General features: G+C 51.2%; 1 protein-coding gene across 1 annotated transcript in view; it reads left to right on the top strand.

Annotated features, from left to right (window-relative positions):
- LOC142311098 (uncharacterized) overlaps positions 1-12,732 on the top strand; it is a 64,049-nt gene that overhangs the window by 33,613 nt on the left and 17,704 nt on the right. The window contains exons 2-3 of the mRNA XM_075349198.1: positions 4,789-4,878; positions 4,958-5,140. Of these exons, the coding sequence (XP_075205313.1) occupies positions 4,801-4,878; positions 4,958-5,140 (261 nt within the window). The 5' untranslated portion in view covers positions 4,789-4,800. The remainder of the gene's footprint in view (positions 1-4,788; positions 4,879-4,957; positions 5,141-12,732) is intronic.

Genomic DNA, 12,732 nt, shown 5'->3' with positions numbered 1-12,732 from the left:
TCCAGCCTCATTGAGAATGTATATATCCAGCAGCCGCTACACATTGAATGGCGCTATGTCTTCCAGCCTCATTGAGTGTATATATCCAGCAGCTGCTACACATTGAATGACGCTATGCCTTCCAGCCTCATTGAGAATGTATATATCCAGCAGCCGCTACACATTTGAATGGCGCTATGCCTTCCAGCCTCATTGAGAATGTATATATCCAGCAGCCGCTACACATTGAATGGCGCTATGCCTTCCAGCCCCATTGAGAATGTATATATCCAGCAGCCGCTACACATTGAATGGAGCTATGCCTTCCAGCCTCATTGAGAATGTATATATCCAGCAGCCGCTACACATTGAATGGCGCTATGCCTTCCAGCCTCATTGAGAATGTATATATCCAGCAGCCACTACACATTGAATGGAGCTATATAGCTTTCCGCCCCATTGAGAATGTATATATCCAGCAGCCGCTATCACAAATAACACCTGATCGGTGTGGTTGCTTGCAGAAGCTAGAGAGAAAAGTAAAGATATGGGGCTGAGAAATTGTAGTGTTTTTCTCTTGTCCTCATGATGGATTCACAGCTACACTGCTCGTTACTGTGGCATGATAGCCTTCATACTGCTTCTAAACGTGCTGAAGAGTTGTGCAGTCCCAAATGTATTGTGTATGGGAATATCCAGCCACGAGCTCTGGCACGACTGATAATAGAAGAGAACCTTCCAGCAGGTGATGAAATGCAGGATACAAATAGTAAGATTTAGTGTCATTCCTCAATTGTACACACACGGGGCATCTTCACTACTTGTACAGGTTAACGTTTATATAGGCTCCCATTCACCAAAAGAACGACCTTTTCGCCTGTTGCCTGCTATGTTTAAGTCTATTTAACTGTATACGAAAGCGCAACAGACTGTTTCAGGCGGCCACTGGAAGAAATCTTATAGTTTTTTTTACATTGAATCAATATGGGGGGGGCAAATGCCACTGCATGACATCCATCACAGTCCTGTATCAGACATGCACATCTTGAGTAGAGATGAGTGAATCCGAACAGTAGAGTTTGGGGTTTGTACCAGACACTTCTCCCAGAAGTCCGTGGTCGAGTTCGTAATTCGGATGCTGAATAAAGTTTGTTGAAAGCCCCCAGCTGTAGGCTTTACCTTGGCTGGCTATCAAAAATAGGGAAAGGGGGGGGGGGTCACTTTTTTTTTTTTTTTTTTTTTAGATTATTTATTCCCTATCCACATTTGTTTGCAGGGCTATTGCCCTGCTCTTATCTCAATTTTGCTCCCTTTTAGACCTTGTGCCCATGCTGTGTATTTTGATGCAGGTTTTGACGCATATTTCCAGAAATCTGCAGCAAAATCTTATGTCCATTGTGAAGCCAGCAAAGTCTATGAGAATTCAGAAGTGCTGTGCCCACATTGAGTATTTTTCCCTTGCGTATTTGGTGCAGATTTATTTTTTCTACACTAAATCTGCACAAAATACGCAAGGGAATAATAAGCAACGTGGGCACAGCACTTCTGAATTCTCATAGACTTTGCTGGCTTCACAATGGACATGCAGAATTTGCTGCAGATTTCTGAAAATACGTGTCAAAACTACACAGCGTGGGCACTGGGCCTTACAGCTCCCTAACCCTTACTATGACCATTTCACAGGCTAAAAGTATGGGTCTCCATTGACTTATTTGGGGTTCTCGTCAAGTCTGGGTACCGAACTTCTCACTAAAGTCCATCCAAATCCGGTGAACCCAAACATCCAAGGGTCTGCTAATCCCTAATCGTGAGAAAATGTATCTGATGGTGGCACTTATTTATCAACTCTCCTGAAATGGGGAGACAAAAAGGGATTAAAGAGTCGGTAAATCTCCCAGATGCCATAGCAAGTGCTCCCTGAGTGTACTCTTTGCTTGGCACCGAGTTTTGCACCATCAGACTCGGCTCTGGCATCCAGAAATACAGTTGGAGGGTTCCAAGCTTTGCAGAGAGTGGCGTGTTTATGCTTTGTAACGTTCAGTGGTACTGCTGCTTTCTCAGAGAATTAAGTTTGCAAGTGTTCTATAAGATAGCAAACAGTAGATGTACTACAGTGCCTACAAGTAGTATTTAACCCCCTGCAGATTTAGCAGGTTTACACATTCGGAATTAACTTGGCATTGTGACATTTGGACTGTAGATCAGCCTGGAAGTGTGAAATGCACTGCAGCAAAAAAGAATGTTATTTCTTTTTTTATTTTTTTTTTTAAATTGTGAAAAGTTTATTCAGAGGGTCATTTATTATTCAACCCCTCAAACCACCAGAATTCTGTTTGGTTCCCCTAAAGTATTAAGAAGTATTTCAGACACAAAGAACAATGAGCTTCACATGTTTGGATTAATTACCTCTTTTTCCAGCCTTTTCTGACTAATTAAGACCCTCCCCAAACTTGTGAACAGCACTCATACTTGGGAAAGACAAAGGAGCATTCCAAGGCCATCAGACAAGATCGTGGAGGGTCACAAGGCTGGCAAGGGGTACAAAACCACTTCCAAGGAGTTGGGCCTACCTGTCTCCACTGTTGGGAGCATCATTCGGAAGTGGAAGGCTTGTGGAACTACTGTTAGCCTTCCACGGCCTGGACAGCCTTTGAAAGTTTCCACCCGTGCCGAGGCCAGGCTTGTCCGAAGAGTCAAGGCTAACCCAAGGACAACAAGGAAGGAGCTCCGGGAAGATCTCATGGCAGTGGGGACATTGGTTTCAGTCAATACCATAAGTAACGTACTCCACCGCAATGGTCTCCGTTCCAGACGAGCCCGTAAGGTACCTTTACTTTCAAAGCGTCATGTCAAGGCTCGTCTACAGTTTGCTCATGATCACTTGGAGGACTCTGAGACAGACTGGTTCAAGGTTCTCTGGTCTGATGAGACCAAGATCGAGATCTTTGGTGCCAACCACACACGTGACGTTTGGAGACTGGATGGCACTGCATACGACCCCAAGAATACCATCCCTACAGTCAAGCATGGTGGTGGCAGCATCATGCTGTGGGGCTGTTTCTCAGCCAAGGGGCCTGGCCATCTGGTCCGCATCCATGGGAAGATGGATAGCACGGCCTACCTGGAGATTTTGGCCAAGAACCTCCGCTCCTCCATCAAGGATCTTAAGATGGGTCGTCATTTCATCTTCCAACAAGACAACGACCCAAAGCACACAGCCAAGAAAACCAAGGCCTGGTTTAAGAGGGAAAAAATCAAGGTGTTGCAGTGGCCTAGTCAGTCTCCTGACCTTAACCCAATTGAAAACTTGTGGAAGGAGCTCAAGATTAAAGTCCACATGAGACACCCAAAGAACCTAGATAACTTGGAGAAGATCTGCATGGAGGAGTGGGCCAAGATAACTCCAGAGATCTGTGCCGGCCTGATCAGGTCTTATAAAAGACGATTATTAGCTGTAATTGCAAACAAGGGTTATGCCACAAAATATTAAACCTAGGGGTTGAATAATAATTGACCCACACTTTTATGTTGAAAATTTATTAAAATTTAACTGAGCAACATAACTTGTTGTTTTGTAAGATTTATGCATCTGTTAATAAATCCTGCTCTTGTTTGAAGTTTGCAGGCTCTAACTTATTTGCATCTTATCAAACCTGCAGGGGGATGAATACTACTTGTAGGCACTGTATAAGAGAATCTTAGCTCCCTGTACCTGTCCCTATCTTACTAGTGAGGACCGTCAGGCTTGATTCTCTTACAATATAAATTGGGGTTTTGAAGCTGAATTGCCACTTAAAATCTGCAAGAGACTTACTTTTTTTAACATACCCTTAAAGGGATTGTCCACTAGTAGGACAAGCCTTTTGAATTCTTATGCTTCCCCATTATACTCAACTCCGGTTCCTGCGCCGTTTTAGGGGTCCGGCACTGCTTCTCCCAGGGCTCGTGTCATTGTTACCTCACATGTTCCTTGTAGCCGGTCAGTGAACGCATCACTGTCCCCGCCTTGGGACAAAGCACATACATCTGGCGGAAGTGAGCATTGTTGCTCTCACTTCAGCTGGATGAACGTGATGCCTCCGAAGGAGAGAAGAGTGACTTGGCTGCAGGGATCGTGTGACATTATGTTATAAGGGGTTGTCTAATGGTGGAAGACCGCTTTTAATGTAGATTTCAAACATATTATATAACTTGGACAACGGTAGAAAATAACAAGAACGTACACTTAATGGGGTTGCCTTTTGGATAGGTCATCATTACTAGATCGGTGACAGTGCAACACCCATCACACCTGCCGATCAGCTATTGCCGATCAGCTATTCCCGATGCCGAACGGATGGGCTTCCTTGCCAAACAAAAGAGCTCTGTCAACTACATAGTGGCCACACTGAGGTTCTGCAGATTCGTGTGAATAGGGGCGGATGAACATCACCAGGGCAAAGGATAAGCCATCAATATCATAGTAACGGATAACACATTTAACATTAATATCCCCACCGATCCTGTTTTCCGTGGTTGTAGCGATTACATCCTATGGATGCAGGTGACCTCTGCAGACAATCATGGGCCTAACAGTGCAGATGGGACAGCATAGCGGCAGTGATATAACTGACAGGTATACATTTTTGGTGTTATTACTTTTGTCCAAATTTTGTATAATTACCTTTGAAAATAGGGCTTTTGCTTCTTTTGCTTTGCTTTTCATTAAACAAAAAATCCCAAAGCTTCACTTCATTAGCTGCATTGAATTTGCTAAGAACAAGTCTCAAAGTATTCTTACATGATCTTTGTTTTTGGTTCTTTCTGAAGTTACCTTGCCCGATGGAGAAGGAAAAAATGTACATGACTAAGAAGATTTTAAACATCACCCTGGACATCATCTACTTGCTGACAGGAGAGGTGAGAGCTTCTCGGCTATGTCGGTGAGACTAATTGTACATTGTGTCCAGTGACACATTGTAATATTTTTCATATTCAGGACTACACCGTAGTGAAAAAGTCCAGTGGAGATGTGGAATCAACCAGTAGATGTCATTTGATGGGTGGGATGAGACGGACTCTGCGATGCACCACAGTTATTCCGTGTCACTCATTAGTACAGGACAATGAACAGAAGGTCATGGAACTCGCCAACAAGATCATTCGGCTGTTAACTGTAGAGGTAGGCACTACTGACAACGCTGGCAGGATGTGAGGATTGAGATTTTTCACACTGACACATGGCCTATGTAGAACTTGGGGCCACTGATTCAAAACTTGGAGCTCAACTACCTGAAGTCTACGGTGGCAGAACTTGTCATGTATCAGTCCTCTTGAGGTTCAGGATGCTTGGGTCACATTCTGGGGTCATGGTCCTACAGTCATGGTCAAAAGTTTTGAGAATGCTACAAATATTAATTTTTACAAAGTCTACTGCTTAAGTTTTTCTAATGGCAATTTGCATATACTCCAGAATGTCATAAAGAGTGATCAGCTTAACAGCAATTACTTGCAAAGTCAATATTGGCTAAGAAAATGAACTTCAACCCCCAAAACACATTTCAACATCATTGCATTCCTGCCTTAACAGGAGCAGCTAACATTGTTTTAGTGATTGTTCCATTAACACAGGTGTGGGTGTTGATGAGGACAGGGCTGGCAATCAATCAGTCATGATTAAGTAAGAATGACACCACTGGACACTTTAAAAGGAGGCTGGTGCTTGGTGTCATTGTTTCTCTTCAGTTAACCATGGTAATCTCTAAAGGAACACTGTGAGGCAAATCCCGGGATATGAAGATGAATTATGACTCCAGTCATAATCCCTCATCACTCCCTGGCAGTGCCCCCTCCCTTCTTGTTCTCAGTGTTCCACTTACACCTCCATGGCCATGTCCTGTGATATGGAAATGAGGTGGTGTGGGAACAATGGACACAGGATGACTCCCTGCCGTCACCCTGTAACAAGAGTTGTATCTCATTAGCAAGGCTATGGAACTAGCTAGACAGAACGACTCCAGTAAAAAATGGTTCATATCTCGCAAGCCATATTTCCGATAAATATGGCAACCATAAAAATGGTGTCTCCGCATGCGGACGATGCCGGCACACCCTTTTTATGGGAGCAGGACATTGGGAAATGCCCCAGGCGTGATATCAGCCAATGGGGAACTGGCAGACAGGTCATGAGTCCCCTCGTTCTGTAGCTAAATTCATAACTGTCACAATGAGAGCATTGGCGTCTGCCTACGACGCTCCCAGGCAAAGTTATGGCCAATATCCCCTTTGCTGGATAATTCTGATCCATGCAGGGGGAGTGGCAGTGCTTCCCTGTGAGGTCACTAAGGTAGGAGGGGACCTGGATCTGCCCAGGTTGATAACCCTACTTCGGCCATTTTCCAGGGTTCTTCTCGCTGGGGGCACGTGTAGGAAACATCTGTGGGAAGGATCCTAGAAACCTGGGTACAGCGCCCCCCTGTGGCCAGACGCAACAAGGTAACTGCTGGAACTGTGTATGCCTGTTTGTAACCCATGCTTTGATTGTAACTGTACTCTGACATATGTATATTCTGTAGATTCCCTATTGTATATATTGTAGTTCTAGTGTGCTTTAGGCTGATTAAATTATATAATTAATCTTGGGCTGTTCTGTTATCTCGATCTTGAATCCCACGTCTGTGTGTTCGGCTAATAGTTACCGTAAATCGGTTGGTGGCAGCGAATTGTGCCAAGGATTATTGTGGGGAGGCCAGTGAGATTCGGGGAGATTTTATATATTCCGCCCGCGGAGGTCGGGGGAATATATACCCTACTCTCACCGGGGACCCTTCAATAATCGGCATAAGTAGTATAGCGGCCTCCTTGCTTATTGTCGGGCAATTCCATAATTGGCCTGACTATAAGAGGGGCGCTAGAGAGCGCATCACGTGCTCTGTCGGTCGGGAGGTATAAAGGAGGGGTGACCCCCACTTGTTACCCCCCGATTGTGACGTACTGGTAGCCAGCGCGGGGGATTTCTGAGTGACCCCCCCGGTGGTTTGTGACATATTGGTGGCAAGCGGTGGGATCGAGATAATAGTGTGTGTGAGTGTGAGACCCATACTCCCAGACACTAAAGACTGCCTGCAGCAGCTGTGGCTGCTGGGGTCTTCAGACTAGCTCAACACTAGAGTGTCAGAGTGCAGATACTGTAAGGTGTGTGGAGGCATCAGGTGTCAGTTCTGTGTCAGTGACCAAAAGTCTGCAAGAATGGCTGATGGCACCAGGAGCAGAGCTATGCAACTGGCCAATGCTAAGGCAGGAGCCGAAGAGAGGGAGGACGGTGCTGTGGACAGCAATGAGGAGGTTGCCCACGAGTCCTCCAGGAGCTCGACGCCAGAAAACCGTTCTGCCGAGGACATTGCGCAACCTGGCACTGCTGGACAAGATGAGGAGGAGCTCACCCAAGGTTCCTCAACGAGCCAGATGCCAGCCCTCCGCTCTGGAAGGGACAGTGAATCGCCTAGCTCTGCAGCGTGCCGCAGATCACCACGTGCCATTCCACCGAGCCTGGGAGGCTCGGATAGCCTTCTTCAAATGGCTATGGCCCTTCTCCAGGCTGGAGACCAGAAGGGCTACAAGGAACTCCTGGCAGAGCGCAGGGCAGAGCGGCAGGCAGCGCGTGACGCTGAGGCTGCGGAGCGGCACGCAGAGCGTGAGGCTGCGGAGCGAGAGCGGCAGGCAGCGCGTGAAGAGCGAGAGCGAGAGCGACAGGCAGACCGTGACTACCAGCTGCAGCTAGCTCAGCTCCGGCCCTCATCAGCCACACGTGACCTTCGAGACACCAAACTTCCAAAGGTCCGTGTTGAGGACTTCCCAGTGCTGGAGAAGGATGGAGACTTGGACTCTTTCTTGACTGCTTTTGAACGGACTTGCTTGCAGCACCATCTGGACAAGGACCAGTGGGCCAAATACCTGACCCCCCGTTTAAGGGGTAAGGCCCTGGATGTCCTTGGGGACTTGCCTGCTGAGGCAGATCAGGGCTACGACACCATCAAGCAGGCCCTGATCCAACAGTACAACCTCACTCCAGAGTCCTACCGCAAGAAGTTCCGGAGCCTACAGAAGGGACCAAAGGACTCCTGGGCTGACCACCGGCGGGCACTTGCCCGAGCTGCCGACCACTGGACCCAAGGCCTGCAGCTTTCCACCGGACCGGAGATCCTGGACTTGTTCATCACGGAGCAACTCTTGTGGAACTGCCCTGAGGATCTCCGCCAGTTCATCCGAGACCAGAAGCCAAAGGGGTCCACGGCTACAGCTGCCCTTGCCGATGACTACACCAACAACCGGGCCCCTGAGGCCAGGAGAGCGGCCACCAGCAGCACCTGGAGAGGGGGTAAGATGAATTCTGCGACTGCCCCACCTGCCCCTAGACTGCAGGGGGTGTCCCCCTCAACTCCCCTCTCCAGGCCCGTGGCGGAACCAAGACGGTGCCACCAGTGCAACCTACCTGGACACTTCAAGGCCATGTGCCCTCAGCGTCCCAAGGCCCCGGCTCCGTCCCCGTCCCAAGGGCCGCCCAAGGTGTATTGTGTGGGTGGGGGTGGTGGTAGGTCCCTGGACAGCTTCCAACCTGTCACCGTCGGCCGGTCTGTGACCATAGGACTGCGAGACAGCGCCTCGGAGGTGACTCTGGTGCGGCCTGAGATGGTGTCCCCCCAAGACTTGATCCCTGGAAAAACCCTCGCTGTCTCCGGGATTGGAGGCACTGACCCGGCGCTGCCTGTTGCTGACATTTATGTGGACTGGGGCGCAGGGCGAGGGGTGAGGGAGGTGGGGGTAACTGATCGGATCCCTGCAAACGTGCTACTTGGGACAGATTTGGGGCAGATAACCTCCCAGTTTGGGCCCCAACCAAGGGCTGAACCTTCAGCCAGTACTGACATGCCTCCGGACAATGTTAATGTGTTATCTATGAATGATGTAAGGGAGGAGGGAGTGAACTCTGATATTTCTGCTTGCATAGACACCATAGACACACACTCAGCTGCAGCTGTGACAGGGGAGGGGGTCAGAGAAAGGTGTGACAATGCCTCTACAAGTAACCAGCCTGTGAGCTGGGATCTGTTGCCCTCTGCAGGGATAAGCAGAGAGCAGGGTGCTGCAGGGGGAGGACCAGTGTGTGGGGTGGGGGCTACCACAGCAAATGTGGGGTCCCCAGAGATTTCACAGCGGGGTTCTGTTGCTGCAGGAGGGGAACAGGCAGGTGAGATTGGGGCCGGTCCAGGAGCGGAAGTGCTCCCAGGTAAGATCTCGGTGCATGGTTCCCCCACAACCGGGGTGTCAGGAAGCCAGGTAGGTCTGCCTGAACTGGCGACTTGGTCAGGAACGGAGGAGGAGCAGGCACGACCCACGGTCGCAGCGGCTGTGGCCGCTGTCACCCGCAGTGGGAGTGCTGGAAGCCAAGGGGCCTCCCGGAGGTCCGATAGCTCTTCCCCTTCTGACCAAGTGGCAGCCGAGTCAGGTGGAGGCCAGGACACAGGTCCCGGGGTACTGACTGAAGATGTGACAGTCTCGTCGATTCTGGCCACATCTAGTCAGGGGTTTCAGGCAGCGTTAGAAGCTGACGACAGCCTGAAAGCTCTTAAGGAGCAGGCGGCCCAGCCTCCCTCGGACTCGGACCCGGAGCGAGTGGTCTGGGACCAAGGACGGCTGTACCGGGCCACGGTCCAGCAGGGTTCACCGGAGGCGTGGCCCAGGGACCGACAGTTGGTGGTACCCTATCCGTTCCGGACGGAGTTGTTGCGGATCGCACATGAGATTCCGATGGCCGGACACCTAGGGATCGCTAAGACCAAGGCCAGGTTAAACCAGCAGTTCTACTGGCCAAAAATGGGGGCCGATGTGGCTGCCTACTGCCGTTCGTGTGAAACCTGTCAGAGAGTGGGGAAGGCGGGGCCACGCCCCAAAGCCCCACTAGTATCTCTGCCAATCATCGATGAGCCTTTCAGGAGGGTGGCTGTGGATCTGGTCGGCCCGCTGGCCATCCCCAGCAGCTCCGGGAAACGCTTCCTACTGACGGTAGTGGACTATGCCACCCGGTACCCAGAAGCAGTGGCCTTGTCGTCCATTCGGGCTGACAAGGTGGCCACCGCATTGCTGGAGATTTTCTCCCGAGTGGGTTTTCCCCAGGAAATGCTCACTGACCGGGGGACCCAATTCATGTCCCAGCTGATGGAGGCCCTCTGTAAGCAAGTCCAGGTGCGACATCTGGTGGCCAGCCCGTACCATCCACAGACTAATGGCCTGTGCGAGCGGTTCAATGGCACCTTAAAGCAGATGCTTAAGATGTTGGTCGACTCCCATGGGCGTGACTGGGAGCGGTATCTCCCACACCTGTTATTTGCTTACCGGGAGGTTCCACAGGCCTCAACAGGATTCTCACCGTTTGAGCTCCTGTACGGGCGACGTGTGCGGGGCCCCCTGGCTCTGGTGAAAGAGGCTTGGGAAGGGGATTTGGCCACCCCTGGAGTGTCGGTTATCGAGTATGTCATGCGCTTCCGGGACAAAATGCAGGCCTTGACGCAACTGGTACACGACAATATGGCTCAAGCCCAGGCCGATCAGAAGCGTTGGTACGACCAGAACGCTTGTGAGAGGACCTACCAAGTGGGTCAAAAGGTGTGGGTACTGGTCCCCGTACCACAGGACAAGCTTCAGGCAGCCTGGGAAGGCCCATACCTCGTGTACCAGCAGCTCAACCCTGTGACGTACCTGGTCACCCTGGACCCTGCCCGTGGAAGGCGGAAGCCCTTCCATGTGAACATGATGAAGGCACATCATGAGCGGGAGGCGTGTGCGCTCCCCGTGTGCAACCTGCCCGAGGAGGGAGAAGCGGAAACCCTCTTGGATATGCTAGCCCAGGTTAGGGCCGGCGGATCCATTGAGGATGTGGAGGTTGGCCACCAGCTCTTGGAGGACCAACGGTCCCAGCTGTGGGCCACCCTCCTCCCCTTCCGGGGGTTGTTTACCAACCAGCCCGGAAGGACTGACTTGGCTGTCCATCACGTGGACACTGGGGATCATCCCCCGATCCGGCGTTCAGCATATCGGGTCTCCCTTGAGGTGCAGCAACACATGCGCCAGGAGATTGACGAGATGCTGAAGCTGGGGGTGATCCAGGCATCCAACAGCGCTTGGGCCTCGCCTGTAGTCCTCGTCCCTAAGAAGGACCGAACCACTCGGTTCTGCGTGGACTACAGGGGGCTCAATGCGGTCACGGTCGCCGATGCGTACCCAATGCCACGCATCGATGACCTGCTCGATCAGTTGGCCGGGGCTCAGTACCTGACCATCATGGATCTGAGCCGGGGATATTGGCAGATCCCCCTGACTCGCAAGGCCAGGGAACGCTCTGCCTTTATTACCCCATTTGGACTGTACGAGTCCACGGTGATGCCATTCGGGATGAGGAATGCCCCTGCCACTTTCCAGCGGATGGTCAACACCCTGCTCAAGGGACTTGAAGGGTACGCGGCCGCGTACCTGGATGACATTGCCGTCTTCAGTCCCACCTGGGAGGACCACCTAGAGCATCTAGCACAGGTGCTCAGGCGGATCCACCGGGCAGGTTTGACCATCAAGCCGGGAAAGTGTCAGCTGGCCATGAGCGAGGTCCAGTACCTCGGTCACCGGGTAGGTGGGAGAACACTGAAGCCCGAGCCTGAGAAAGTGGAAGCCATCGCATCCTGGCCCACCCCCAGGACCAAGAAGCAGGTGATGTCCTTCTTGGGGACCGCTGGGTACTATAGGAGGTTTGTTCCATGCTATAGTAGCCTGGCAAAGCCCTTGACGGACCTCACCAAGAAGAAGCTGCCCTCTGCAGTCGATTGGACAATGGACTGCGAGACAGCCTTCCGGGCCCTAAAGGACGCCCTGTCCAGCCCGCCCGTGCTACAGGCAGCCGACTTCACGCGGCCGTTTGTAGTACAGACCGACGCCAGTGACTTCGGCCTCGGTGCGGTGCTCAGCCAGGTGGACTCTGCGAGCCAAGAGCACCCAGTCTTGTACCTGAGCAGGAAGCTGTTACCAAGGGAAGTTGCCTATTCCACGATGGAGAAGGAGTGCCTGGCCATAGTGTGGGCCCTGCAGCGTCTGCAACCCTATCTATACGGGCGCCACTTCATCGTGGAGACGGACCACAATCCCCTCAGCTGGTTGCACACCGTCTCTGGGACGAATGGGCGATTGTTGCGATGGAGCCTTGCGCTCCAGCAATACAACTTCACCATTCGCCACAAAAGGGGCCGTGACCACGGTAACGCAGACGGGCTGTCCCGACAAGGAGAGGTCGCGGACGGGCGCACGGGGGAACACCGGAGTGTGCTGCCCCCTAGCGCCCTCAAAAGGGGGGAGGTGTGAGGCAAATCCCGGGATATGAAGATGAATTATGACTCCAGTCATAATCCCTCATCACTCCCTGGCAGTGCCCCCTCCCTTCTTGTTCTCAGTGTTCCACTTACACCTCCATGGCCATGTCCTGTGATATGGAAATGAGGTGGTGTGGGAACAATGGACACAGGATGACTCCCTGCCGTCACCCTGTAACAAGAGTTGTATCTCATTAGCAAGGCTATGGAACTAGCTAGACAGAACGACTCCAGTAAAAAATGGTTCATATCTCGCAAGCCATATTTCCGATAAATATGGCAACCATAAAAATGGTGTCTCCGCATGCGGACGATGCCGGCACACCCTTTTTATGGGAGCAGGACATTGGGAAATGCCCCAGGC

The sequence above is a fragment of the Anomaloglossus baeobatrachus genome, chromosome 5 (genome assembly GCF_048569485.1).
Source record: "Anomaloglossus baeobatrachus isolate aAnoBae1 chromosome 5, aAnoBae1.hap1, whole genome shotgun sequence".
Lineage (NCBI taxonomy): Eukaryota > Metazoa > Chordata > Amphibia > Anura > Aromobatidae > Anomaloglossus > Anomaloglossus baeobatrachus.
The sequence above is the reverse complement of the archived record's forward strand: the minus strand, read 5'-3'. Positions and strand labels throughout refer to the sequence as shown.